The sequence below is a fragment of the Ursus maritimus genome, unplaced genomic scaffold, assembly GCF_017311325.1.
Source record: "Ursus maritimus isolate PB19 unplaced genomic scaffold, ASM1731132v1 scaffold_27, whole genome shotgun sequence".
Taxonomy (NCBI): domain Eukaryota; kingdom Metazoa; phylum Chordata; class Mammalia; order Carnivora; family Ursidae; genus Ursus; species Ursus maritimus.
Genome location: NW_024425230.1, coordinates 36,678,787 through 36,706,684, shown reverse-complemented (window position 1 = coordinate 36,706,684; position 27,898 = coordinate 36,678,787). Strand labels below are relative to the sequence as shown.

Sequence of the window (27,898 nt, the reverse complement as noted above, 5' to 3'; positions counted from 1 at the left end):
GAAACCAAGAGTTGGGCACTTAACCGACTGCTCCATGCCGGTGGCCCCCTGATTTTTATTATGTACCGATAGTCTGGTAAATGTTTTGAACCATTTTGTTCTGCTTTTAGATTAATTCATACACCAAATCAGAGGCAATGAACCATGTTGCCGCTGTTGTTACGTATTAACAGAATATGTTCCAAAAAAAGATGGAACCAGTTATATTTCAACTGTTTCCTCAAGCCACAGAAAGGGTTTTTTTTCTCCTTTTTTTTCTTTTTTTTTTTTTAAGCTCCGTGATTTTTGATAGTTTAATAGGTGGAAAGGGGTCCTTTGAAGGTCCATCTGCTTTACTTCAGGTGTTAGCCAGGCTGTATTTTTGAAATGGGATTATTTTCTGTATTTCATCAATTCCATTTGAACTAATATTTATTGAATGCTTAATGTAATTGGCTCTACTAGAAGCTGTAGGCAGTCGAGTAAGATTGTCTTTGCCTCCAGGGATTTTAAAATCTCATAGGAGGACAGGGAGAGGTCGCAGGGGCACAGGAAGGAAACAAACGGCTGCAGAGTAAGAAAAGTGCCCTGATGTACAAAGAAAGTACTGTCCGAGCTCGTTGAGAGGAGGAAGAAGGCACATCCAGTGGGGGAGATGAGGAGAGCCTTCACGGAAGAGATGACATTTGAGCTGGGTCTTGAAGGATGGCTAGGATTTCCATGGGGGGGGGGCAGGGCAGGGCAGGAAGAGAGCGCAGGACGAGCCACTTGACATAAGTGGGAAAGCCTGGGATGCGTGGAGGAGCCGGCAAGCAGTTGAGTGCACCGATGCCTGGGAGCGGGTCGGAGGAGATGAAGGGGGAGAGGTAGGTGGGCCGGTTTTGTGGTACCCGCTAGCCATTTCGAAAAGTCACATGCAAACTTTTCTTCTCTGGTGATTTTTTAATAGGTATGTCTAGATAGTTTTTATGTGCTTTGTATTTTATTTGTTCATTCATGTCTTTTATTAATCCCTACGCAGTCAGTTGTCTTGTGGTTTGTTGAGGTCAATGTGCTTTGTATTTTAAAATGTTATCAATTATGTGGCTACTGCGTTGTCCCGTTGGCAAGGTTTTCCTTTTATGTTGTGTTAAAAACATCCTTATTTATTGTCTTTAAAAGCATATCTTTTGTATGGGATAGCCCTAGTTTTCTTTAGTATTTAGACCTGTCTCTTCACAACTTCGTGTAAGTATGTGGGTTCATTTTCTTATAGCCATTTCTCTCTTATATGGCTAGTTCTGTCCCATCTGGAACTTATTAATGTGTTTTGTGTGAGGAACAGGTCTAGTTCTCCACAATGAGTTCTAGTATTGTATAGGTAGATAAATTATATTTAAGAAACTATGTTGTATTTTCAGGTTTACTTTTAGTTGGTCTTTAAGGTATTTTGATGTATTTCTAAAATTGCCTTTTAACTCTTACGTAGTTCTGATAGGTTTTTTTTTTAATTTGTTAGGGTTAATGAACACTTTATTACAAAAAAATTTTTTTTTAGGATTTTGGTTTTTTTAGTAATCTCTGTAGCTAGCTTGGGGCTCGAACTCATGACCCTGAGATCAAGCATGGCATGCTCTACCAACTGTGCTGGCCAGGTGCCCCTAATGAAAACATTAACAACTTTCCTGGTGTACCTTTCCATTTATTAAGGTCTCTTTTCTCTCGTGTTATAGTTTCTTCTGAATAATTCTTCTGGGTCCTGAATTAATATTTCAAAGGCTTAACATTTTGATGTCATTTTTTTAATGCCATTGTGATTGAACAGTTTTTAATTTGTATTTTCCGTCTTGACCGTGGTTTGATTTGTATGAACTGTTTATATCCTGCAGCTTTGTTAAATTCACTCATTATAAATTTTTTGGTTGAATGTATATGCATTTCTAGATTTACTAGTGTCATCTTTAAAACATAACTTATTTTTTCCTCTGAACAACTTTATATTTTATAGCCATTTTGCATTGCTCTCAATAGCAGTCCTTGTGTCCCAGGGGAACACTATTAAGTATAATGATGCTTCCCAAGGACCTTCTGGGCAGGGAACGTTTCTGCTTTTTCCAAAGAGCCATGAAAATAGGAAGCAGCTGCCTAGCTTAATAGAAGCAGAGCCTGTTTGGGCTGGATGGGACCTTACAGATCCTTTAGCCCCCTCCCTGCATTTGCGAAATGAAACCAGACCCAGAGAGGAGAAGGAACCTGGTGGGAGCTCACACAGCTGGAACGGAGGAGTTGGTTTTCAGGCTTGGATTTTCTTATTGGTGTATGTATTATATGTTTTCATTTGGGATACTTGGAAAGTTTTCCAACCAAGTTTACCCAACACCAAATTTTGGAAACTTTATCCAGTATCGTAAAAAAATTTTTAAAACTAATAATCTGAATTTTATCAAGAAATAATCAGAATTTTTTTCGAGTAATAATCTGAAGCGCTTGAGAAGGCACCCCTCTATATCACCATTCTCTTAGGTGTTTGAGTGAACAGGGAATAAGGAAATGAGGGGAAGAAAGGGTATTTTAATCCAGGATCCTTAGTAGGAGGGCCTATTTTTAAGCTTCATAATGTCAGTTTTAAAAGCAGCGGTTTTCAAAATAACCACAGACAAAAGTCCCCTTGAAATGAATGCCTTTCTGGAATTGACCTATTTTGAGTTTAACTGTTACCAAGAAAGGTTCAGAATCCTGAATGCTCTTATGTGCATTTACTTTTCAGACAAAGTAGAACAATAAGTTGAGTGAATGATCTACGTGGGTTCCAGGTTCAGGTTAAATCTGGGAATATGGGAAGTTGTAAGAAGACATGACTAGCCAATCATATTGTACTTACAGGCTTGTCTGGATCCAGGATAATTATAAGCCCTTCTTTATTGAGTTGTAACTTACATTTCCAGGTTAGTTTTAAAAAATTACACCTTCACCACATTTGAGAGTCCAGAGTCAAAGTTATTTGCCCAATTTGATTTCGTACCATCCATCAGTAAACGGTCCTTCCAGAATGGCCTGTCGGGGGAGGCCTCAGAGGTTAGCAAGAATTCCAAACCAACTGTAAACCTTTTGTCTGGTGGCTTACTGGAATCCAGATTGAAATCCTACCAAAATGCCAGCCTGTATTTCAGCTTCTTCCCCCCAGCCCCCAACAGGAAGAAGGCAGCGGCTTAACATTCCAATAATTATTAATAGAAAATTAATCCTGCTGCTTTTAGGCATTCATTTATATCCACTATAAAACTTGGTCACTGGCGCCGTGGAAAGGTTCCATTCACTAGAGGACGGGCCTGTGGAACACTTGGACCAAGCTTTTTTTTTTTTTTTTCTAAGATTTTATTTATTTATTCGACAGAGATAGAGACAGCCAGCGAGAGAGGGAACACAAGCAGGGGGAGTGGGAGAGGAAGAAGCAGGCTCCCAGCGGAGGAGCCTGATGTGGGGCTCGATCCCATAACGCCGGGATCACGCCCTGAGCCGAAGGCAGACGCTTAACCGCTGTGCCACCCAGGCGCCCCTGGACCAGGCTTTTAACACATACTAATTTAGGTAGAGACTGGGGCACCTGGCTGGCTCAGTCAGTAGAGCATGCGACTCTTGATCTCGAGGTTGTAGGTTTGAGCCCCATGTTGGGTACAGAGATTACTTAAAAATAAAATCTTAAAAAAATTTAGATAGGGACTGCAACATTTTTTAAATTTTATTGGAACACTCCCTTCTAAAACATAGTCTCTTTTGCCTTGTTTTATTTTGGTAACTAAACTAATGCTGGGTTAGCCATAAATGTAGCTTGTTGCATTTCTATTTCTGAGTATTCTGAATCACCGAGCAATTACAAAATGAAAGGTTATCCTAAAGCGTTTCCAAATAAAGAAACCATAAAATATTAGGGGAAGTCAAGGGGAGAGTTACAGAGGGAAGTACCAGAACCACCAACAGGTGTTCTGGTTGCATAGAACAAAGCGTCAGTGTGGTATGCCATCATGGGGAAGAGTTTTGTGAATTCCTGAATGCTGGTGTGATGTGGCGGGGACACAGGGTGAGCGGAAGTTAGCAGTTCCGGAGGTGCAGAGGACTTGGCTTACTGGCTGGCCTACAGCTGAGGACCTGAATCAATTCCTGAGCAAGTTGCATTCTTGAAAGACAAGGGCTGCATCTGTAGGAGCACAGCTGTTAATCTGTGGGGTAATAATTAAGTACAGGTCCTAGATCAGGAAGGAACAGTAGGATGAAGTCCAAAGACATGAAACTTGTATCCCCGAAGGACACCATAACTGGAAACAGAACTAACATTTATTGAGATCCTGTCTGTTCTATTTGCATGCATTATCTTGAGTTTGCACTACAATTCTGCAAGAAAGGTCCTAATATTCTATTGTATGAATAAGGAAAATAAAGTACATGGGAGTTAAGTAATTTGTGGAAGTTGGCACAGCTAGAAAGTGGTGGGACTAAGTTTAGAACCCAGGTCTGGCCTACTCAAACATCCAGGTTTTTCTCACATGGCTGTCCAAAGATTATGTAAAATGGTAGAGGTCTTTAAAAAACAAAATTTTTTAAGTAAGCCCTACACCCAGTGTGGGGCTTGAACTCACAACACTGAGATCAAGAGTTGCACACACTACCGACTGAGCCAGCCAGGCACCCCTCTAGAGGTCTTTTTAGAGTTGTACTCTCCAGAGCTGGAGCCACTACCATCTGTAGCTATTGAAATTTCAGTGTACTAAAATTCAGTGAAATTTAAAAATGAAAATCACTTCCTAAGTCGCACATGGGAAGAGTTTCAAGGGCCTGAGGCTGCATGTGACTAGTGGCTACTGTATCAGAGAGCACAGATTAGAACATTCCCGTCGTTACAGAAAATTAGTGCCTAGTGGTCATCCAGTTTTATCCTTTTATTTATTTTTGCCTCTTTTTTTTTTAAGATTTTATTTATTTATTCGACAGAGATAGAGACAGCCAGCGAGAGAGGAAACACAAGCAGGGGGAGTGGGAGAGGAAGAAGCAGGCTCCTAGCGGAGGAGCCTGATGTGGGGCTCGATCCCAGAATGCCGGGATCACGCCCTGAGCCAAAGGCAGATGCTTAACGACTGTGCCACCCAGGCGCCCCTATTTTTGCCTCTTATTTTGTGGAGGAGAAAATGAGGGACAAAGGAGGGACGTAACGTGTTCTGTGTCCTATGTCTGGTTAATCTGGGCCTTTGGACTGATTGCCTGGTGGCTTTCCCATGGTTCACACTCTTCCTTTAAAAACGATTAACAGATCAGAAGTGTGCAAGAGGAGTGACTGCCCCACTCTCCCAGCCTTGCCTGGCCTTCAAACTAGATTGTTTCTCCCAGACTGCAGCCCTGTGTTTTCCTAAGTTCAAAGGGCATGTTCGGATTAGTTGCCTCTAGGAAAATGAGAGATGTTTGTTGGAAAGGAATTCCATGCTTAATGTATGAAACAGCACTTTGATTCCCCCTGGTTCGTGCTCTGCCTTCCTACCAAGCACTTTGTAACTGAACTTGCAGCTGCCAGCCATTTGTCTCCCAATCAAGGCCAACTTCAAAACAGTTCAGATGGCAGAGGTAGGTATACTTTGAATAGAAGCAGCTGCTTGTTGATTCGAATGGCTTTTGTGTGAGGGTCAAATAGATTTAGATTATGACTAAAATTACAACAATAGGTTTCAAACTTCTGTGTTAAGATTCAGATGTATTAACATTCATTTAACTGATACTTATTACGCACCTAATATAGACCAGGCACTGAGCTGAGAAATGGATGAAATGGACTTCTGCTGAAGATGGAAAAAGATGCCCGTGTTCTGGGCCAGTCTAATGCATTTTAAAATCTTGCCTGAATTTTATGGTCGGCATTTATCATTCATGTATTTACCTATTTAGTCCTGAAATGCATTGAAAACTCCAGTTTGGATCATTGCTTTGAAGTAAACTGAAGAGTCATGTGCAAATGTCCTTTTAGTAGATGCTGTTAAAGACATTTAAATTATACACGCCAGTGTCTAAATGACAGCCTAAAGTGTTATGTGTGTGCGTGTGGGGGGGATGGGTACGTGGGAACAAAAGGGAGGCATTGTACTGGGGTAATATTTTTAGGAAGCCTTAAATGTGATATTTGATTTCAGTATATCACACTCATTGGTTTAGAAAGTTGTGTTTTAGAAACAAATTAAAGTTTGGGTTTTTTCCCTAAAGAAATGTTAAAGTCACATGCATGAGTATGGTCAGAGATTAAAAACAAGTTGAAGTGATGGCCAGGTATCCAGGAAAGTGCCTGTCTTTTCGGAGAGTACAAAGGCAGAGGTGGAGAGGACATTAAAGATGGCAGGCACAGCTGGAAGGGGTCCCAGGGAGCCCTGATGTCTGGGCTTTCTCTAACTGCCTGAGGTGGTGTGGTGGTGATGTTGGGGGGAGGGTGTGGGCAGAGCACCCAGCCGACTCCTTGTATAGTTTTATAGAGTAGGGTCTCATTTCTAGAAGGTTGGGAATGGGCTTATGAGAGTTTTGGAGTCAACAGGCCCAAAGGGAGGGTGGTCTGAAGAGGACATACTATACCCGTCTCATAGTTTGGGATGCTAGCAGTGCAGCGAAGATCCCAGCTTCCCAATCAGGTTTTAAATAATTGTTTCTACCTCTCCAGGTGTTTCACTGAATCCAGAAATTAACCCTTCTTCCAGAGGGCTCTGGAAGTCTGCAGGCTTGAGAATTGTCAGGCTGCGGTGCTTTTGAATAACAGCGCCTTGTGTAGAGAGAAAGTGAGATCTCAGCTCCTTCCCTGGGAGAGCTGTTAACTTGCCATGTGACCACCCTGTGCCTGCTTCTCTGCAAAGTGGGCTGATGGGAATGCCTTCCTATCTTTCAGGGTTTATGTAATGAGTCCACATGACCATACAGGTCACCACTGAGCACATTTTCAAGCTCACAGTGGATATCAAGTAGATTAAATTTTATTAAACGAATCTTGAAGGTCTCTCTTAGCAGTCCTCTCTTTGCAGATAAAGAATCCAGCTGCAAAGAAGGGCTAAAGGGAGTTGGCCTGGTCACACAGTAGGTTCTACTGTGAATGGGACTTTTGAGTAAGCATGGCCTGGAGACTGTGTGACACAAGAAAAAGGCTTTGGAACCGGCAGACGTCAGTTTGAATCCTGACCCTGCCTCTTACTCTCTTGAGTGATCTTGTGCAAGTTCTTTCACATCCTTGAGTCTGTTTGCATATCTGTAAAATGGGCATAATGGCACCTACCCAGCAGAAAGATTTTTAGACACTCCATGTATGTAAACTGGTTTTTGTGATTCACAGGACTAATGATAAGGACTAGGACTACATTCCTTACCAGGGTGTCTTATTCTCTATCAGGTGAGAAGGAGAGAAAATTCTCACCTTCCAAAGCACTTCCAGCAATGGGGCTCTGCAGCTGTTCTTTATCTAGACAGAGACCATGGTGGGCATACTTGGAATTTTGGGGGAGGAAGCAAAATAATTATTTTCAGGGAAACGGGAGCCTGCAAAAGGTGCCCAGGAAACAACTGCCACACAGCACATCCCAGTACAGACTCCTCCTGGCTTCTCCAGGACCACTGTCTGCCTGGTAAGAAGAAGCTCCGCTTTCTTCTCCAAGAGATTAAAGAGGATTTCCTGGTGTGTGTGTGTGTGTGTGTGTTGTGTGCGTGTGTGCACACGTATGCGCGCACATGTGCAGGAATAGGGAGGGGTAGACACATAAAGGGAAGGTAACACTCATGTGGTTCAAGCCAGACGTTGGGGGGTCTGGTCTAAGTGGCTCTTGGGTTCTACTTTTTCATGGTTCCTCCAGACGTCTTCCCCAGTGGGTCCTGGTCTCTGCTCAGACTGTCTTTTGGGGTTTCCCTTCTCTACCTTTCAGTCCATGTTGCAATCCTAATCTTATGTCAAAGCTCACTTTGTAGGTTGCCTTTTCTTTTTTATTTTTTTTATTTTTATTTTTTTTAAGATTTGTTTATTTAGAGAGCGAGTGTGAGTTGGGACAGGGACAGAGGGAGAACCTCAAGTAGACTCCCTGCTGAGCCCAGTGTGGGGCTTGACCCCACAACCCATGAGATCAGGACCTGAGCCAAAACCAAGATGCTTAACTGACTGAGCCACCCAGGCACACCTCTAGGTCACCTTTTGTGTAAATCTGTCACAGACCTGTCCTCCACCCGACTCCAGGCAGTGGTCATTTTTCCACACTCTAGGGCACTCTGTGCATATCCCATCACGCTGCAGTTGTTCGTGGAACTCCGGTCCAGTTGGACTGAAATTGGGGAAGCCTGGGATTGTGTCTTATTCATTTCTGTCTCCAGTGCATGGCATGTTCCCTGCCGTCTGGTATGGTGAAATTTTGCTGAGTGACTAACTCCTGACATGGCAGGAAGGGCAGGGGGCAGAAGACACTCCTCTCCAGAGGTCAAGGATCTGCTAAGAATCCCTGCAAAGTCTGACTTTGACTTATTTTGATTATTTTCAGTTTAATATTTTGGCACAAGAAGGTCACAGTGTTGGTAGTAATCATAGCATTTGTTCTGTGAGGCTTTGTATACTCTTCATTTTTTTTTTTTAAATAAAGTTATCTCTGTGTCCAACATGGGGCTGGAACTCATGACCCCAAGATCAAGTGTCCCATGTTCTACCACGTGAGCCAGCCAGGCGCCCCTACTCCTCATCGTTTTTACATCCCTTTGTTTCCTCATTCAACCACATGAGGCATGCGAAATACATGTTATCTTTACTCAACAGATAGGAAACTGATTCTGGTTCAGGGTCTTGTCTGTGTCACACGGCAGCTAAGAGTGCTTGCAGTCCTCTGTACTGCCTTTTCAGCCAACAGCCCCTTCCTTGCCCAGAGGGGAAACATTTGAGAAGCATATAGTAGCGGTGGCCTCTTCCCTATTCTATGGTGTTCCCTCAGCCCCCTGCCTGGCGCAAAGGAAGGCTCAGGGAATGTTTGGAGCTGGATGCATCAGCGAGCCTCTTTTCCATGCTGAGCTGAACATAACTTATCCCCAGCAAATGTTGGGCTCCTTGATGGATATGTGACATTGGTGGCTGAATATACATGGCACCTGTGGCTTTTCACACTCTCCCCCCACGCCTCTCCAGGGACTGGGATAGGACAGATGGTCATGGACACAGGATTCTCAGCTCTGCATCCTCTCTGCAAATCACATTTGGGGAAAAGTTAAGTTTGTGCAATAATACAATTTCGGTAACACGGTTTCATACAGCCGGTGAGTTGTTTAACACTCTCTGGATAAATCACACTTGAGCAGAACCCATTTGGGAACAGAGTTTAATTTCACTGTGGGTGGCTGTGATTCCCACCCACCAGCCCTCCCACCCCCCTAATAAATCTAGGCTGATAAGGTGAATGCAGCTCTAAGCCAGGCTATTTCTGGGCCCGGGATGGCATTACATTGTATTAATCATCCTTTTCACCACCAACATCTTTCATTCCTTCTCCCCCTGAGGATCGCTGCTTATCTGTCCTTAAATGTTATAGATGGAGAAGACCTTTATAATTCATCCTCCTGGATGTGTGATGAAGGGTTTGAGGCCCAGAGAAGCCAAGCAGCTTATGGCTAGTGAGCGACAGCCTGAATGGAGATCCAGGACCCCCGACTTTTCTCTAGTGCGGGGCTCCTGTTTTTTGCCCCGCCCCACCGCCCACCCTTTCATTCTGTTTTACAGCCAGGGGAGAGTCTGTGTGTTCAGTTTAGAATGAATAAAGGTGCCGGGTTCACTGTTAAATGCCCCCAGCATGGAGTGAATTCATTTCCTCTTAACCCTTACCGGCCCCTCTTGACATATCTTTGGTAAGGGCCATTAAAGTCTTGACCGATTTCTGTACGGTCAAGGGCAGCCTAAGGGTAACCCTGTGTGGGTTTGACTGATAGGATTTAACTTTTTTTTTTTTTAAAGATTTTTATTTATTTATTTGACAGAGACAGCCAGTGAAAGAGGGAACACAAGCAGGGGGAGTGGGAGAGAAAGAAGCAGGCTCCCAGCAGAAGAGCCTGATGTGGGGCTCGATCCCAGAAGGCTGGGATCACGCCCTGAGCCGAAGGCAGATGCTTAACGACTGTGCCACCCAGGCGCCCCAGGATTTAACTTTTAGGGGAAAAAAAAAAAGGGAGGGATGATAAGAGAATGTAGAGAGAGAGAAAAAAATACTGTTAAATTCTCTCTTAATAGTGTACCTTTTGGGGGCGCCTGGGTGGCTCAGTGGTTAAGCGTCTGTCTTCAGCTCAGGGCGTGATCCCGGCATTCTGGGATCGAGCCCCACATCAGGCTCCTCTGCTAGGAGCCTGCTTCTTCCTCTCCCACTCCCCCTGCTTGTGTTCCCTCTCTCGCTGGCTGTCTCTATCTCTGTTAAATGAATAAATAAAATCTTTAAAAAAAATAGTATACCTTTTGGCTCGTTGGCTCTAAAAATCACCATGTTTTCATGTTTCATATATGGCAGATAAGACATATAACCCAAGAACTGTTGAAGATTATTAAAACGTACAAAAGGTCCAAGCCTGGAGCTTGAAAAATAATACTTCTGATTTGTCATAGAAGCTTCATTGTTCTATGTTCTCCTGTTAATGGAGCTGGGGTGTCTTGGGAGCTCAGCAACTGGTGTGCCATTGAGTGCTCTCTGGTCCTCCCCTGTCTGGGGGGCATACTCTTTGTCTAAGTGGGAACTTTTGGGAGGGACACATATGCCTGGCCAGCCAGGGGGGCCCAGTCGACCTGTACGGGGGTGATGTATGGAAGCCAGTTGTAACACAGCAGAAGATAATTTTCCTCTGTACAGGATCTTACATGTAGTAGGTAGGTAGTGTTTATTGATTTCTTGATTTAAAAAATATATATACTTTTTTTTAAGATTTTGTGTGAGAGAGAGTGAGTGAGAGAGCACGAGAAAGAAGGCAGAGGGCCAGAGGGAGAAGCAGATTCCCCACTGAACTGGGAGCCTGACATGGGGCTCGATCCCTGGACTCTGGGATCATGACCTGAGCTGAAGGCAGATGCTTAATAACTGACTGAGCCACCCAGGCGCCCCTATCTTTTTCTTTCTCGACTACACAGATCTCAAGTCTCTTTAAGGGGAAAAGAGGAGCTTAATTATGCCCTGCTCCCCTTCTAATACTGTAACCAGCTTCCCCACAGTTACAGACTCTGTTCTGGAACTTAGTGGGCACTCTTGCTTTGTGTTGTAGGAGTGATCCCTAGAGGCAGACCGCTGAGGTTGGAGTCCTCCACCCCTGAACAATTATGTCAATTGGGCTTCTTAAGGTCTGTCATCTCTAGCTTCCTCATGAGTAAGGGTGGGGGTGGTAATAATACCTAACTTGTAGGGTTGTTTTGAGGGTTAAGTGTGAAGTCTTTAGCATAATACCTAAATCATAGTAAGCACTCAATAAAATGTTACCCATGACTTTGTACATTTCCTTTGGGGTTTCTCTGTCAAGTTTATTGCCAGTGTTTGGGAGTCTACCCTCTCCTTTAAGGTTGAAGTCCAATATTATCTTGTCCATGAGACTTTGCCTGGTCTCCCTTAGAAAACTTCCTGTGGGGCTGTCCATGAACTACTTGGGAGACAAACCACTTTGTGTGTGGGTGTGGGTGTGTGTTTGGGTGTGAGAGAGAGAGATCTTCATATATATATATATATATATCTGTTGTTTCATTATCTACATTGTGAGCTTTTGGAGACTTACAGTTTTGTCTTGATGGCCTATCTCTAGCCCAGGTCTGGTGTGTAGTAAGTGGTCGGTAAATGTGCAGTGAATGACTGTTGGTACTAGCTTACAGAGCTCATGTGGGACAGGAGATTTGCTTCATTGGGTTTTCCCCGATACCAAATACAATATTATGTGCATTGAGTTTCTCTATAGCTCTTCTTGAATCATTTCTCCTTTTTAAAAAGATTTTCATTTATTTTAGAGAGAACGCGCGGGCGCGCGCGTACACACACACACACACACACACACACACACACACGTGAGTCGGGGGAGGGGCAAAGGGAGAGGGAGAGGGAATCCTCAGACAGACTCTCTGCTAAGTGCGGAGCCTGATGCAGGGCTCCATCCCAGGACCCTGAAATCATGACTTGAACTGAAATCAAGAGTCAGTTGATTTCTTCTTTTTGTCTTTTTTTTTTTTAAAGATTTTTATTTATTTATTTGACAGAGATAGAGACAGCCAGCGAGAGAGGGAACACAAGCAGAGGGAGTGGGAGAGGAAGAAGCAGGCTCCCAGTGGAGGAGCCTGATGTGGGGCTCGATCCCATAACGCCGGGACCACGCCCTGAGCCGAAGGCAGACGCTTAACTGCTGTGCCACCCAGGCGCCCCATGTCTTTTTTGACTGATTAAGCAAAGCTGGACCATTTGGAGCCCCCAGGTGGGACCAAGGGATGTGGCTCCTGCCAGTAGGTCAAATGCTTAAATTCAGTGCATGGGATGAAGGAAGTTGGGAGTCTTATCTGATCGTATGGATGCTAGTTACTAGACTGTAAATGACCGTGGTGGGTGAGGATGTCATAAATATACTAGTGGTTTGGGGGCCTGAAGGAGTTAAACTCCTCTCAGAATAGCCCAAGCAGCTCCTAGGAAGTAGCTTCCGAGGCAGGATGTGGCAAACCAGTGTGTAAATGAGCCCGTTCTCCTTTGGAAGAAAAGGAAGTGGGTGGGGAGAAGTGAAGAGGAAGAGCTTGGTGGACAAATCTTTTTATCTGTTGCTGTAAGAACAAGCTTCTCTTTTGAATGCCAGCCAGAGCCTGTAGAATTTTAACCCCACGGGGCCAAGGTCCAAAGAATGCTTAATGATGCTGGTCTTGCAGTGTTCTTGTTTTTCTCCACAATACCTCAAATTTAATATGCAGTGGAGTGTTGTCTTGGTAGGTTTTGTTTTCTAATCTTGATTACTGGTTATTATTTAATGCTGTTTGAGGATTCACAGTTAATGTGAAGTGTCATCACAGTCACACTCTTCAAACCAAGAATCAATTTATTTATTTATTGGCTTTTATTTTCAAGTAATCTCTACACCCAGCGTGGGGCTCAAACTCACGACCCTGAGATCGAGAGTTGTACGTTCCACCAACTGAGCCAGCCCACCACCCCTAACCAAGAGTAATTTAGAAGAAGGTTTTTTGGCTCTTTGATGTGTTTACTTATTTATCTGTTTCAGAACAGGTTCTCACCACAGCCCCTTGTGATACAGGACCAGAGTGTGCTCTCATTTCAAGTTTCAGGGTTAGATGGCCTGGTACCGGCTCTGGACCTCCTGACTTCAAGTTCAGGGTTGTTTCCATAACCTTGGTACCTTTTGTTAAAAGCGTGGTTTATACATTGGAGGAAAATTATTCACGGTGCAATGTGGTGACTAAAAAGAGCCCTCTGGGATTCAGTAAGGTACTAGGAAATGCAATAGGTGAACTGAATTGGTGAGCTTCAGGCATCACCGGAAAAGCAGCCACCACTTGTATATGGATTGAATAGACAGCAGTATTGCAGGTCCGTGCTGGGTTTGGGACTGGGATCCGGGACTATGGATTGGTGTGTGAGAAATACTGTCAGAGGCTTTTTTGAGTCTGTCTTTGGGCAAGGTAATGAGAGTTTAATTATCTGGAAGAGAAGTCTCCTGTGGGCTTCCAAGGATTTGGAAAGCTGAGCTCAGCAGCTTTTAAACTTCAGATTTCTACATCCTGTTTGTCTCAAGGAAGCTAGTATGTCTCCTGAGATGTGCGCAGCTCTTGACTCCACTTCTGTGAAGGTTCCAAACTAGAATTTTTGCATTTATCCGTATGTCTGTTTTGCACAAGCACATTGTAGGGGATTTGACTCTAAAACCACACACTTAAATTGCATCCTGGTCAAATTGTGATGTATCTTAGATTTTTAAATATAAAAAAAGTGTTCTTATGGCATTTGAAATTTTTTAAAATTAAATTAACAAAAATTAAAAAATTAAAAAAAAAATCTTGTGGCATTTTTAGAAGCTAAGCTTGTCAGGCTTCTCTTTCCTGAGCCCTGAACACCCTGAGGCATTCTGGGCTGGTGTGCTGGGACTTTTTTTGTCGTTGTTGTTAACTTAAGATTTTTATTTATTTGTCTTTTTGAGGTGTAATTGACATATAGGTGTGCTGATTGATACACTTATGTGTTGCAATTATGATTACCACCATAGCCTTAGCGAACATCTCTATCATATCACATAATTATCATTTCTTTTTTGTGGTGAGAACATTTAAGATCTTAGCAGTTCGGCTGTGCATTACGTCTCTAGGACCTATTCATCTTCCACTGCAGGTTTGTACCCTTTGACCAACATCTCCCCGATGTCCCTTGCTTTTCCTCAGACCTCATTCTTCAGCATGGTGTACTGTGCCCTTGGTGGTCTATCCCCCGCTTACCCTCCGGCCTCATCTGTACCCCCTCCTGGATGGATGCACCTGCTGTCTGGCCACTTGGAACGGTTTGTAACTTTCAGCACCTTTTTATTTGTGCTGATGCCCAAGGCTGGAGTGCTTTTTCCCCCTGCTGCAAAAACTTGGATTATCTTTCAGGACTAAACTTGGATGTTTCATTTTTTCCTTCTCTTTCCCTTCCTCATCTTAGATGGAATGGGGCATCTTATCTCTGTTCTCACAGGCCCCTGTGCCGCTTCACTTTCGGCATTATGATCTGCCTTACCCTGTAGTCCTTTCTGTACTTGTTGGTATCCTTCCCTGTGTTTTGCTTGCACTGTGATACCTGTTTCTTTCATCTCTACATCTTTTTTTTTAAGATCTTATTTATTCTTTGACAGAGAGCACAAGCAGGAGGAGCGGTAGGCAGAGGGAGAGGGAGAAGCAGGCCCTCTGCTGAGCAGGGAGCCTGATGCTGGGCTTGATCCCAGGACCCTGAGATTATGACCTGAGCCGAATGCAAACTCCTTGCGCCCCCCTCCCCCACACCCCCAATGCCTGGTGAGAGCAGGGGCCTAAGTCTTCGTCATAGGCACCTTCCTAGCCTCTAGCACAGATAGTGCCTGTCACACGGTGGGTGCTCTGTGATAAATCTGTATTGCGTTTTCACAGCTGTGGGCGTAAATGGGTATAAGGCAGATGTCTGCTCAACTTCCTTATCTCCTGCCCTCCTCTAGATGGAAACAGTCCTGCAGATTTACATTCTCATGGTCACTTTTGCCTCTGTAGGACCCATGGTTCCCTTTCTGGTTTTTTTTTTTTCCCCTCTTCTTTTTACTCTGTGTTGAATCAGCTTGTATTCTGGCCCTTTTTCCCTGGTTTCCACCAAACAACAATAAGAATAAAATATACACAAAGCTATTTTCATGCACGCAGATTGGACTGAAGGTCTGGGGTAGGGAGGGTGTATTGCATTATAGCAATAAACACAGCTTAACATCTAGTGGTGTTAACTATCTTTGGTCTTAAATGACCTTTGCCCCTTTGCCGTGGTGCCTCCTTTCCTCTTGTGCCACTTTATAGCCACTCTCTAAACAGGCTTCTCCTGTCTTATTCTGTAGCATAAATCGTTTCTCCAGCTCCACCCTGCGTGGTAGTCAGGCCTCCTTCTGCCTGTGCCATGGCTGAGGATCAGGCCCTTTTCACTTCGGGCAAGCCTTCTGGTCCTCTGGTAGACTCTGCTGTGAGCACAAACATTTACCTCTCCCCTTCTTTCAGAAGGCAGAAGCCAGCACGGTTAGTTTTGATTTTAATTTTTGTTCTCTCTGGTCGGTGATGTTACTTCTGCCAGGTAGGTTTTGAGCCTACCAGGCCAACTGCTATTAATTTGAGGGCCTGACTAGTCGTTTTCTACAGAGTGAGCACTCGTATGGACTTCTAGTCATGGTCCTGAGAGCAGGTTCTGTGCGCATTGCCTGACAGTCCTGTAGGGAGTGGGATTTTTTTCCCAGAGATGATGTGTGCTCACAGGTGAGGTTTGCTGACCCCTCTTGTGGGTACTTTGATTAAGAAGGGCCAAGCTGTCATAAACATGTGTTCGTGTATTTGAGGAAGGAACGGGTCTGGAGAACTGATGATTTCTCCGTGTGGACTAGAATTGGAGACCCATTTTGAATCTGTGTTTCTTCCGACTGTATCTTCCTGCCTTAGCTGTGCTTCTGAGCCTTGTTGCCCGGGGGACTTGACTGTCCTCATGGTTTGGGGTTATGAGGTCTGAGATGATGGTCACATTGGGTCCTGTACCTTTTTCTCATCGAAGAGCAGCTTGCACTGCTGATGCCCAGAGCAGCATGGGCTGTTACTACATAGGCAGTCTCTTCCTTCCTTTCTCTTTTTTTAAGTAGGCTCCATGCCCAACATGGGGTTTGAACTCACAACCCTGAGATCGAGTTGCACGCTCTACTGGCTGAGCCAGCCAGGCGCCCCTACATAGGCAGTTTCTAAAAGGTCTTTGTCTATGTCAGCTTCTTAAGAACAGGGAATGGGTGGGGTCAAATACATGATCTTTCTAAGGCCACAGTCAACCAGCTTGTCCTTTCAGGAACACACCCATTGTGTGGCCACCACCAGACCCAGGGATCCCTTTCTTCCTCGGATGGTGACTACATATTTATTGGACGTTCCACTTGGGTTATCCATGGTATTTTCTCCCTTCCAGTACTCCCTGCCGCCTCCTCTCCACCCTGGCTCCCTCAGTACCTTGGTTGTCTTCTGGCCATGTGAATTTTTACTGCTTCTACCATGTGCTGGGCAGTGGCCTTTCTCTTCCCTTCCCGTCCCACTTAAAATGACTCAGCCTTGCATGTTCCTCTGAAAGGAATTCCGCTCTGGGTAGATTTCATTTGTTGCCTTTCCAGGAACCTTTTAGTAGAGTAGAGCACCGTTCTTTGCCTCAAAGGAGTAAGTCGCTAACAGGTAAATTTACCTGTGTGATCGCTGATCGGGTGGGGGATTTGTTTGAAGGACATGAGCTCTTTGGCTCATGGTGTGGAGAAAAGATAACTTTTGGAGTTCCAGCCCTACCTAGTCGTAACTGCTCCTGGCCTCCATTTCCATTTCTGTAAAATGGGAACATACGTAATTTTTAATGTTATGAGGATGAAGTGAGTTAATGGGAATAACATGGCTAGCGTTTAAGAATCTCAGGTCTTACCTTCATCTAAATTTCATTCTTTATCAGACAATTATTGTGTCCCTCTTTTGTCCTCACCAAGTAAAGGCGTTATTCCTTTTTGTCCTCCATCTTCTGATCTTCCCCCCCCCCCACCGGTCCCCAAATTTCATCACTTTTTTTTCTTTTTTTTTGGTACTTCTTCAGAAGACTGAGCCTTTAGAAATTAATTCATATGTGGCTAATATGAAACAAATTTTGTCCATCGGAGCAGAAGAAACCATAGTCTGTCAGTTCTTTCAAGCAACAATATGACACCCCCTCTCCGATTCAGGATGTTGTTCAATATTTAAGAAGAGTCTGTGTGAGTGGGTGGTCCTGTCACTCCAGAGGTTCCTCTGTGTGGGTGTGTGCGTGTGTTTTTCAGCGTGACTCTCTGCAGAAACACGCATGGGAAGGCAGTTTGTATCATTTCAGAAGCCTGTCTGATTCCAGGGAGTAAGTATTTTTGGGTTTTGTTTGCTTTTGTTTTGTTTATCAAGGGTAGGAATATGTGATTATTTATCCTTTTTTTTTCTTTTTTTAAGTAGGCTCTATGCCCAGTGTGGGGCTTGAACTCATGACCATGAGATCAAGAGTTGCACATACTACCAACTGAGCCAGCCAGGCACCCCTGTTTATCTTTTTTTAATTAAACCTGTTTTCTTGACTTTGAAAGACATTTGTTGATTGGCCTGGAAGCTGCTTGACTGAAATTGAGATTAAAAAGAAACACTTGTCCTGACCCTCATTTTCTTTTAAGTTATGTTCCTCTAACACTTTTTGCGTATCACAGCCTTAATCTCCATTTTTTACAGGGCAGACCACACTAGAATGCCCTTTCTCCTTCTTTGCTGTCTAAATTTTATTTATCCTTATAGACCCATTCGGGTCTCCTCTCCCTATAAAACTTCCACTGTTACGCCAGGATCTCCTGAACTATAGGGCTGTGTCACAGGCCTCTTGAGAAAATTAGGGGAACTGCAAGGCAGTCTTTGCCCCACAGTCTTTTTTGGGCGTGGTAGTGAGACCAATGGAAAGGAATAAGGGCAGTATTTTTTTTTTTTTTTTAAGTAGGCTCCACGCTGGGCTCGAACTCACACGAGATCAAAGAGTCAGAGAGTCCGACACTCAACCGATGGAGCCACTCCAGCGCCCCAAGGCAGTATTTAACTACATTGTACATTTTTGCCAGATTATTTATTACATGAAAACATGAAGGTGCAGGAATTTCATCAGTAGAGTGGGGCTGACAGTGGTGATCACATCATGGTGTTAGATTAAAGGGGCTCGTCTACCTTTAGCAGAATGCCTGTCGCGCAGTACTCAGTAAATCAGTAGGGAGGACTATCAAATTAAATGTTACCCTTACTAACCAATGCTGTTAAATACTTGTTTAGCACCTTAGATGATTTCAGCATTTTTTACATTCCACTCTTCAGTGATCTCTGCAACAGCCGTTTTTTGTATTTATTTTTTAAGTAAGCTCTACACCCATTGTGGGGCTTGAACTCACGACCCCTAGACAAGATCAGGAGTCGCATGCTCTACCAACTGAGCCAGCCGGGCATCCCATCCACAACAGCCCTTTATTTCTCATCGCATTATTGGCTTAAAGTGCCCTTAGCCGCCTGTATTCCTCTCCCTGCTTCACGAAGAGCCTTCAGGTGCCGAAATGCCTGCATTCTCAGAGAAGGCCTGCGGAGATAAAACCGTCCATAGAGTCTCAAAGGAAAAGGCAGTGAGGATGGGCATATGGTCAGTGGGGTGCACGTGTGGACAAGCTGCAAAGTTGTGTCCTTGGAAAATTGCAGGACGAATCTGGTATTAGGATGAGAACTTTAGCATTGAAAGGGACGGCGTTCTGGGATCGAGGCCTGCATCAGGCTCCTCTGCTGGGATCCTGCTTCTTCCTCTCCCACTCCCCCTGCTTGTGTTCCCTCTCTCTCGCTGGCTGTCTCTCTGTCAAATAAATAAATAAAATCTTAAAAAAAAAAAAAATGAAAGGGACTTTAAAGGCCACGTAGTTTAACTAGCCTGTTTTACCTGTGAGAACAATTGAGGGGAAAGTAACATGAATAGTTCACAGACTGAGTGCTTTCCGAGTTGAACCCAAGTCTTCTGACTCCCAAAGCCTTATTTCTTAAGCAAAGAGTATACGGCAGCCACTTGTGTGTGTTTTTTTTTCCCCTAGTAGTTTTATGTCCCGTTATGAAAGACCAGCTCTGTGCTGACCCAGAAGCAGCTGATTTCCTACATATGTCACTGGCCCTGGAAGTGGATCTGGGGGCTGCTTTCAAGAACGACTGTGAGACTTTGCTCACCTCTACGTCTGTCAGCAAGCAGAGGAGAGTAGGCGGCCAAGATACGATTTACATTAGCAGCCAGCATCAAGGAAAAGGGAAAAAATACTTCTGCTAAATTCAGTGAAGCACATTATGAACCAGGCAAGGGAGCGGCTGTACCGAAGCATGTCTTCCCACAGCTGCTTAAGAGTCTAAGCCCAAAGCTGGGTTCAGCACCAAGACAAAGCAGAGGTCTATTGCTGGAAGAGGAGTAGGAAGCTTTCTCCTGCCCAAGAATTGCCACGGATGCAAGGTCGTTTTGGTTGCCATGGAGAGGAGGGGAAGTCCATGTTCACAGGGCCTATTTAAGACGAGGCTGGCCCAGGACTGGAGAGAACTTCCCTGTCGCTACCATAGGCACAATGGCTGGCTTCCCGTGCTGTGTAGTTTGAGGCCCATGGTCATTACTTCTTGTCCACATGTGCACCCCACTGACTGTTTTCCCATCCTCACTGCTTTTTCCTTTGAGACTCTATGGACGGTTTTATCTCTGCAGGCCTTCTCTGAGAATGCAGGCATTTTGGCACCAGAAGGCCCTTTGTGAAGCAGGGAGAGCAATACAGGCAGCTAGGGGCACTTTAAGCCAATGATGTGATGAGAAATAAGAGGTGGTCACAGATGATGTGAGAGTGTTATGTAAAAGTCATTGCCCTCAAGCCCTGGAGAAGGGGCACAGGCATGGAGAAAGATCCCACTCTGTGGCCAGGTGTCACGGGACAGTTTAAAGCTGAGGGAGGGGTGGGAACACTGAGACAAAAAAAAAAAAAAAAAAAAAAAAATCTCTGCAGCCCAGGTTCTGCTCTGAGCACAAGATAAAACCCATTGCTGGAGAAATTGGCAGCCTGTGGTGCATGGAAATTACCAGTGTTCACCAGAAAACCCAAACCTAGCTTAACTCCCAGCGAATACACACTAACAGCATGACGGAAGAATACGCCCATTTCTAAGCCTAAAGGTGATGTGCCTCAGTCCTTATTCTTCTCTTACAATGTGTACTACTCAGTGCAATATTGAAAGACACCAAATCAAGAGAGAAACAAACCTGCAAGAGATGAGGCCGTCAGTAGAACTAGACTCGGAGATGACCCAGACGTTGGAATTAACGGGCAGGGGCTTTAAAATAACCTGTGATTGTGGACAACATGTGTGACCAAATGAGGAATTTCAAAAGAGATGGAAACAGGGGCGCCTGGGTGGCACAACGGTTGGGCGTCTGCCTTCGGCTCAGGGCGTGATCCCGGCGTTATGGGATCGAGCCCCACATCAGGCTCCTCCACTGTGAGCCTGCCTCTTCCTCTCCCACTCCCCCTGCTTGTGTTCCCTCTCTCGCTGGCTGTCTCTATCTCTGTTAAATAAGTAAATAAAATCTTAAAAAAAAAAAAAAAGAGATGGAAACTAAAGATAGATTAAGTGAAAATGCTAGAAAATTTTAAAAACAGACATCAGAGGTCAACGGGTCTATCAGCAGAGTGACTGGAGGGAACTGAGGGAAGAATCAGTGACCCTGAAGATAGGTTAGTAGATATTACCTAAATTGAGATAAGAAGTATCCAGACTGAGACACAAGGAGGAAAGGAAGAAAAAGAAATCAGATCACAGCATCCAAGATAAATGTATGTAGAGAGAAGAAGAGATAGACATTGAGAGACAGAGGAGACAGACACTGACCTGACTGGAACTTTTTCAGGAATTGGCTTATGTGACTATGGGAGCCTGGGAAGTCCACAGTCTGCACGGTGGCCTGGCAGGCTGGAGACCCATGGCAGATTCGAAGTCCAAAGGCAGCCTGCTTGATAGACTGCCTTCTTTGGGGAGGTCAGTCTTTGTTCTGTTGAGGCCTTAAACTGACTTGGGTGAGTCCCACTTACATTACGGAGAGTAATCTGCTTTACTCAAAGTTCACCAATTTAAATGTTATTCTTATCCCCCCCCCCCCCCCCGCCACAAACCTCGCTTGCTGAGAAACATTCTGAATAGAGTTTGACCAAATATCTTAGCATTGTGGCCCTGCCAAGCTGACACATAAAATTAACCATCACATGTCCCCTTCTGGTTACTGCCCCCACCCAAGAGCATGTTCACTTTTCTACTTTATAACTGCATAGGTTAGTTTTGCCTTTTTTTGAATTTGACATAGATGCAGAAGAACACATACTTTGTTGTTCCATCTGGCCTCTTTCTTATGTAATCCTAGAATTTTATTGCCTAGTCAGTTGAGGAGACCTTCCCAGACTGGCCTGCAGGGTTGAGGGGTAAGGGTATAGAGCCCCTTCTCCACCGTGCCGTTTGGGGCTGGCCTAAACTGCACTCCCTAACACTGATGGGCTAGCCTCGGGTGGAGTCTGGGATTGGTTAGCTGTGCCTTTGGCCCTCTCTGCCTTCCCCCTTCAGGCCCATTCTTCTTCCCTCCCTTATACTCTTTGTTGTTTTGTTTTGTTTTTTTAAAGATTTTATTTACTTAAATTAGAGAGGGAGAACATGAGCAGGGGAGGGCAGAGGCAGAGGGAGAAGCAGACTCCCCGCGGAGCAGGGAACCCAATGCAGGACTCGGTCCCAGGACTCTGGGATCATGGCCTGAGCAGAAGGCAGACGCTTAACTGAGTGAGCCACCCAGGTGCCCCCTTCTCTTATACCCTCTGTAACCCCCACATACCCCTGTCCATGGTTTGACTGTAGAGAACCCTAAAGCCAATTCTTCTCTTTTCCCCCCTCACATTTCCCTTCTTTTGAGGATCTTCAGCTTTTCAACCTGAGCACACACTCAGTCTTACTCTGTACTTCCTCAGCTGCTTGTCACATTGACAGGCTTGGATCTCAGAGACACGTAGACGGCTCTCCCCTCCCTTCTCCTCCTCCCCATGTACTTTTTTTTTTTAAGGGTGTGGAAACTCGAGTACCAGAAAGGGTGGTAGCTTTCCCAAATCTCACAGGTGGGGGTGATAGAGGGTGAGGATGGAGGGGCTGCAGTCAGTCTCTTGATGCTGTTTGCCCTTGGCTTGGTTCTTCTGCCTGCCTTCTTCCTTGACGTGCCCCGAGAGCATTCCTACCTGCCAGACGTCACGGGGGAGAGAGAACTTCCCAACTCCCTGAGCTCTCTGGGGATACCTGCCTGCCTGCTCGGGGACCCTTTCTCTGCTCCAGCTCGGTGATTCATTGTCATCCTCTGCTCTTCCCTCTCTGCTCCTTCCTGGCAGGGCCTGCCACCCAGACTAGAGCAAGGCTCAGGCTGGTGACAGACCACTGGCTGGTGTTTGTGTGCTGCTGTGGCCCATTTCTGTCTGGGGTGTGGCGGTTTGAAGACCCCTTTCCTTTGCCTAGATGTCCCCTCCCTCCCCCTTAAACCATTCCTTTAGGTCAGCTTCCCATTTCAGTGACCATCAGGGTTGGAGATGACAGTGTTGCTCTGTTCTAGGAGCTGGGAGACCTGCCTGCCGTGAGTAAGCTGTGTGACTTTGTCCTCCCTGGACTTCCATTTCCTCACCTGTATAATAGTTCTGATCAGGTGGTCTTGAAGGTCCCTCCCTGTGCTCCGTTTTTCTGCTGCTTCCTGATGTAAACCCCCGAGCCACAAATGCAGGGTTCCAGTTGTGGCAGCACGGTTAGGCTTAGCAGATGGGTGGGATGAGGGAGAGGGAAGGAGCCTTCTTGCCCATGGGATCATTCTTTCTCCACCCACTTCATTGTGCCTCCCTGGTGTTTTCAGAACACAAATGACAACCCTTGTTTTTCTCCACATTCCTTGCTCTTCTCTGCATTCCCATTTCAAACCTGTAATCTTCTTGCATCCTGATGAACTTGTGTTTACTGTAAGACAGCCAGGGTGCAGAATTCATGTTGCCGTGAGTTATTTTGCCTCTGCTCTGGTGCATGGGATGATGGGAGACAAACATCACAGCTGGTCCCCGGAGAGGGCTGTGTGTGTGTCAGATATGTATTGTTCTGGGCCCCAGTGTCCTTTCCCGATCCATAGTCCTAGTTTTACTGATTTCAGTTAAAACCAAAGATTGTGCAGGAGACAGGTCCTGGTCCTCTGAGATTTGGAGACGTGTGGTGTGGTTGAGGGGTGACAGGCCCCTCTCTTCCTATTTCCTTTGCTGGAAGCATTTCAGCTTGGGGTGGGGCAGGGCAGGAAGGAGCCTTGTTGAACATCACTGACTCCCTGTACAGGAGGAGCGGTACTAAACACTGCTGCGGTTTTGATTGATTTCTTTTTAATGAGTACTGAAAGCCGTTTAGATGCCAGGATTTTCCTTTCGCCTTCAGATAAAATCCTTTGTCTCACATTCTCTGCAACTGTTCTTAAGACACTTTTCAAGGGTTTTAAGAATTGTGACAGGGAAAGGCAGTAACTTCTGGATTCCACTGTTGCTGCCTGGGCAGCTCCTCCTCGTCCTCCAGCCTACTGCACTTGCCCTAACATTAGTTTAGAAGCGGGTCAAAATTCCCTCGTTCCTCCCCGTTAGTTTTCCGTTCTGGTCCTCCCCTGGCGAAAGAAGCATGGAGTTGTGACTCCATTTGACAGAAGAGAAAACAGATATGTATCAGAGTTAAATGAGTAGTCCGTGGTCGCACCATTGATTACTTTGGGGTAAGAATCTGGGGTTCCTGCTTACTGATGACTTTCGGCTTGGCAGCACTGTTCCACCCCCAGTCATCAGAAGAGCCAGGGCACCACAGGTCAGAGTCTTTGCTGTGTCCCTCTGTGGCTCAGCCTTCTGAAAGCACAAATCAGGAGCCAGCTCCTTAGCTGGTGGGTAGGCGGTTAGAAGGTCGAGCATAGAAGGTCAAAGAAGGAGGAATCCCAGATTGAGTTTTTCTTCCTGAAGGTGGGAGAATTACTTATTTCTACAGAGAGTCAGGAAAATGAGCCGACTCAGCATTTCTTCTTTTCCTTTGCCAGTTGGATGGGGTTTCTTATGGCCGGTCTTACTTGTAAGACAACGTTGGCTTGATGTGCAGGGCAGGCAGGACTGCATCTGGTGCAGAAGGCTCTTTGTGGAGGTGCGCCATCTTCCTGTACGGTCGAGCCCTGCTGTGGCAGATGCCCCACGCTAGGATCTTACCTGGGTCTACAAGTTTCCTCCCTTGAAAGCACTGAACTTTTTGAACAAGTAGTATAGCATTATGGTTGAAATTAGAGATGCTCTCTGCCCAGGTTTCCATCCTTGCTCTGTTGCTAACTAGCCGTGTGACCTTGGACAAGTCACTGTACCCCTCTGTGCTTGAGTTTGTTCTCTGTCGTGGAATCAGCGCAGTAGCACATGTAAAACAGTACGCAGTGCTGTGAGGAGAGTGATTTCCTTCTATGCAGTCCTCCCCCCTCCCTCCTGCCTGCTCAGCATGCGTGCGTGTTTGACAGAAGCCCTTGGAGTGGACGGCTGAGCCCTACAGGCAGCTGGAACCTCATTGAGGTTTGAGCTGTGGGGTCTGTCTGCATTTGACAGGAGTCTCCGAAGTTGTCATTGATGGGTTCCTCAGAGTCTGGAAACCTGAAGGTGTGCACGGTGCCCTGCCAGCCATGCTTGTTCCGGGTCCCTACCCCTGAGAGACCGGGGCAACTGTGAGACTAGCTGAGTCTTCCAGCAGGTGTGTTCGGGCCGCGTAACAAAATGTCATAGACTGGTTGGCTTAACAGAAAGTTGTTTTCTCAAGGTCCTGGAGGCTTGCAGCCCAAGATGAAGGCGCGGGCGTGGTTGGGTTCTGGAGAGGCGTCTCCTCCTGGCCTGCATACAGCCGCCTTCTCTTGGTGTCCTCCCTCGGCCTTCTTTGGCGTATGCCCAGAGGCAGGGAGGCCACCTCTCTTCTTATGGCCCCCGATCCTATCTGATGAAGACTCTACCCATATGACCTTATTTAACTTTAATTACCCCTTCAACGTCCTGTCTCTAAACATAGTTTCACCGGGGGTTCGGCCTTCAGCATAGGCATTTGAGGGAGGCAGTTCAGTCCATAGCACCAGCCTTCCTTCCCCAAGAGCTACCCGGTGAAGACACTTGGTGAAAACAGCCTGGGGTCCTCTGTAGCCCCTACATGGTTCTTTCTAAGGCATGTTGGATCTTCCCCTAGACCAGGGAGGCAGGGAATCTGGATCTCCCTGCCTTCTTGCGAGTTGGAATAGAGGGTGAATGGAGAGTGGAAGATTATGCTTACTCCTACCCTTCGAGCTCAGCGATGGCGTGTATGTTGGGGGGTGGGCACCAGCCTTCGGATGTGTGATGATGCTCTGTCTCGTCGCCCAAGTCGTTTGTTTAGACTGGGACTAAAATCACATGAAAAAACACAGTGGAAGCTGTCTTTACCACCGTCCCCTTACCGAACTCCCAGGAATAATGAACACTTTTCCTTTCTCTGTAAAACACTCAGCACTGCCCACAAGCGTGCTGAATGCACAGCTCGCAGGCTGCTCTCTGCCCTGCCCACTCGGCTCGGCACCCACGGGCTGAATTATGTGCTTACCAAGAGCCGGTTTGTTCCCAGAGTCATTTGTACGGTTGTGGCTGGTATTGTAATTAAGTAACGTACTTAAATATCAGATAAACTGGTGAAATATGCCTGCTAATGAAGTGGTTTTCCCCCCTTTTGAACGCTAATTAAAAGCTGTGGAAAGACTCAGTAAGCCCAACTCACTTAAAACATGACTATAAAATTAGGTGAGCATTAAGATTTGGGGAAATCCTAAAACTCTTTCAATTTTATGTTGATATGCTGTGTCTGCATTTTTACTGCACTTTAAAGAATCAGGCATTGGGCATGATGGACAGTGTATCACGTTCTGCTTCACGTAAGGAGGATGGTGTGGGGCTCTTACCAGTGGGATTTTACTCAGAGAGGGCCTTGCCCTACCTACGTTAGAAGATGGCTGAATAAATGGACATTTATATATATTATGCAAAAATAAACATTTTGGGTATATATTTTTAGGATTTCTTTCTTTGATTAACCTGGTTCCTGCCCCGATCACATTAGAGAGAATTTCTGCTGTTGCCATTCAGTTTAGAGCCTGTTTTGATGGTTTGGTTTGATTTCAATGTAGTGGCTTTAGGAAGTAGATTTTATTTTGTGTATGGTGCTAACTTAATAAATCCAGTACTCGTAGGGCTTTTGGAACTGGGTTTTTAAAGCATATGAAGGTGGCTCGTTCTGGATTTTAGCAGATTCTGTGGTTCCTTCTGTAGACTTGCAGCATAGTGCGAGAGACCTAATTTCCTCATTTGACAAATAAGGAAACCGAGGCCTCGAGAGGAGAAGGGTGTCAGTGAGGCGGGGCGTCCGGTGGCAAATAGTGAAGCCCGCAGAGCCACCAATGCATGGAACCTTCCCCTGGGACCCCTGCGTCTGTTCTCCAGTCTGGCCTGGAAGCTGGAAGTGCCCACCACACAGATACTCCTCTGGGGGGACCCCTCTGATGCCGGTTCTGACTCGTGCTCCCCCTTTGGGACAGGACCAACCTGGAGGCCTTGCAGAAGAAGCTGGAGGAGCTGGAGCTCGATGAGCAGCAGCGGAAGCGCCTGGAGGCCTTCCTCACCCAGAAGCAGAAGGTCGGGGAATTGAAGGATGACGACTTTGAGAAGATCAGTGAGCTGGGCGCTGGCAACGGTGGTGTGGTGTTCAAGGTCTCCCACAAGCCCTCCGGCCTGGTCATGGCCAGAAAGGTGAGGCCACTCAAAATAAAAGAAAAAAAAAAAAAAAGGACTGAATCAGGTCGGCCTTGGTGAATAGGTGATTGGATTATCTCTTAGAAGATCTGGGGCCTGGGGCCAGTGGGAGGAAGACTGACTTTTCACTCAGTACCTTTTTGTGCTGTCTGAATTTGGAGCTCCTGTTATCTGTCAGATTATAGGATAAACACCCCGATGATGTGTTAGTGTATTTATCCTACCCCCAGACTGGAAAAGAACAGCCAGTGACCTTCCTTTCCGTAGCTTTCTGCGTGCTCTGGAAATAATGCAAGGGTGCCTCTTTGCCATTATCCTGTGCAGGAGAAGCTGCTTTCATTTAGCCAGCCCCGGTGATGTGCCAAACACTGATTTCAAGTTGTTTGCCCTTGCTCCAGCGCTGCGGGTGCTTCCCCCGCATCTCGCTGCAGTGTGACGTCTCTGCTCCCCGCCGTGGCCGGTGGTGTTGGAGCTGGACGTCCCGTCCACTCGTGGGCCTCCTCTTTCGAACACGGCCCCTGCTGTGGCTAGGCCGGGCTCTTCTGTGTTTCCCGGCACACCATCTTTAATCCCCTCCGCATACGTTTGCTCAGGCCGCACCTTCCCTCTTCTGCAACAGTGCTCTCTTCACGGCCGCCTCTTGTCTAGCTTTCACTAGCTGCTCCAGCCCACACCGAGAACCACTGCTCCCATGTCCTCTGGCACTCCTTGTCTCTGACCCTGGCCTGCAGCTTAGTCTTACTCAGTAACCATTTCCTATGGTGGCTGT

General features: G+C 45.8%; 1 protein-coding gene across 1 annotated transcript in view; it reads left to right on the top strand.

Moving 5' to 3' along the window:
- Positions 1-27,898, top strand: part of MAP2K1 (mitogen-activated protein kinase kinase 1) — a 75,646-nt gene that overhangs the window by 10,190 nt on the left and 37,558 nt on the right. The window contains exon 2 of the mRNA XM_008708559.2: positions 26,916-27,126. Within this exon, the coding sequence (XP_008706781.1) occupies positions 26,916-27,126 (211 nt within the window). The remainder of the gene's footprint in view (positions 1-26,915; positions 27,127-27,898) is intronic.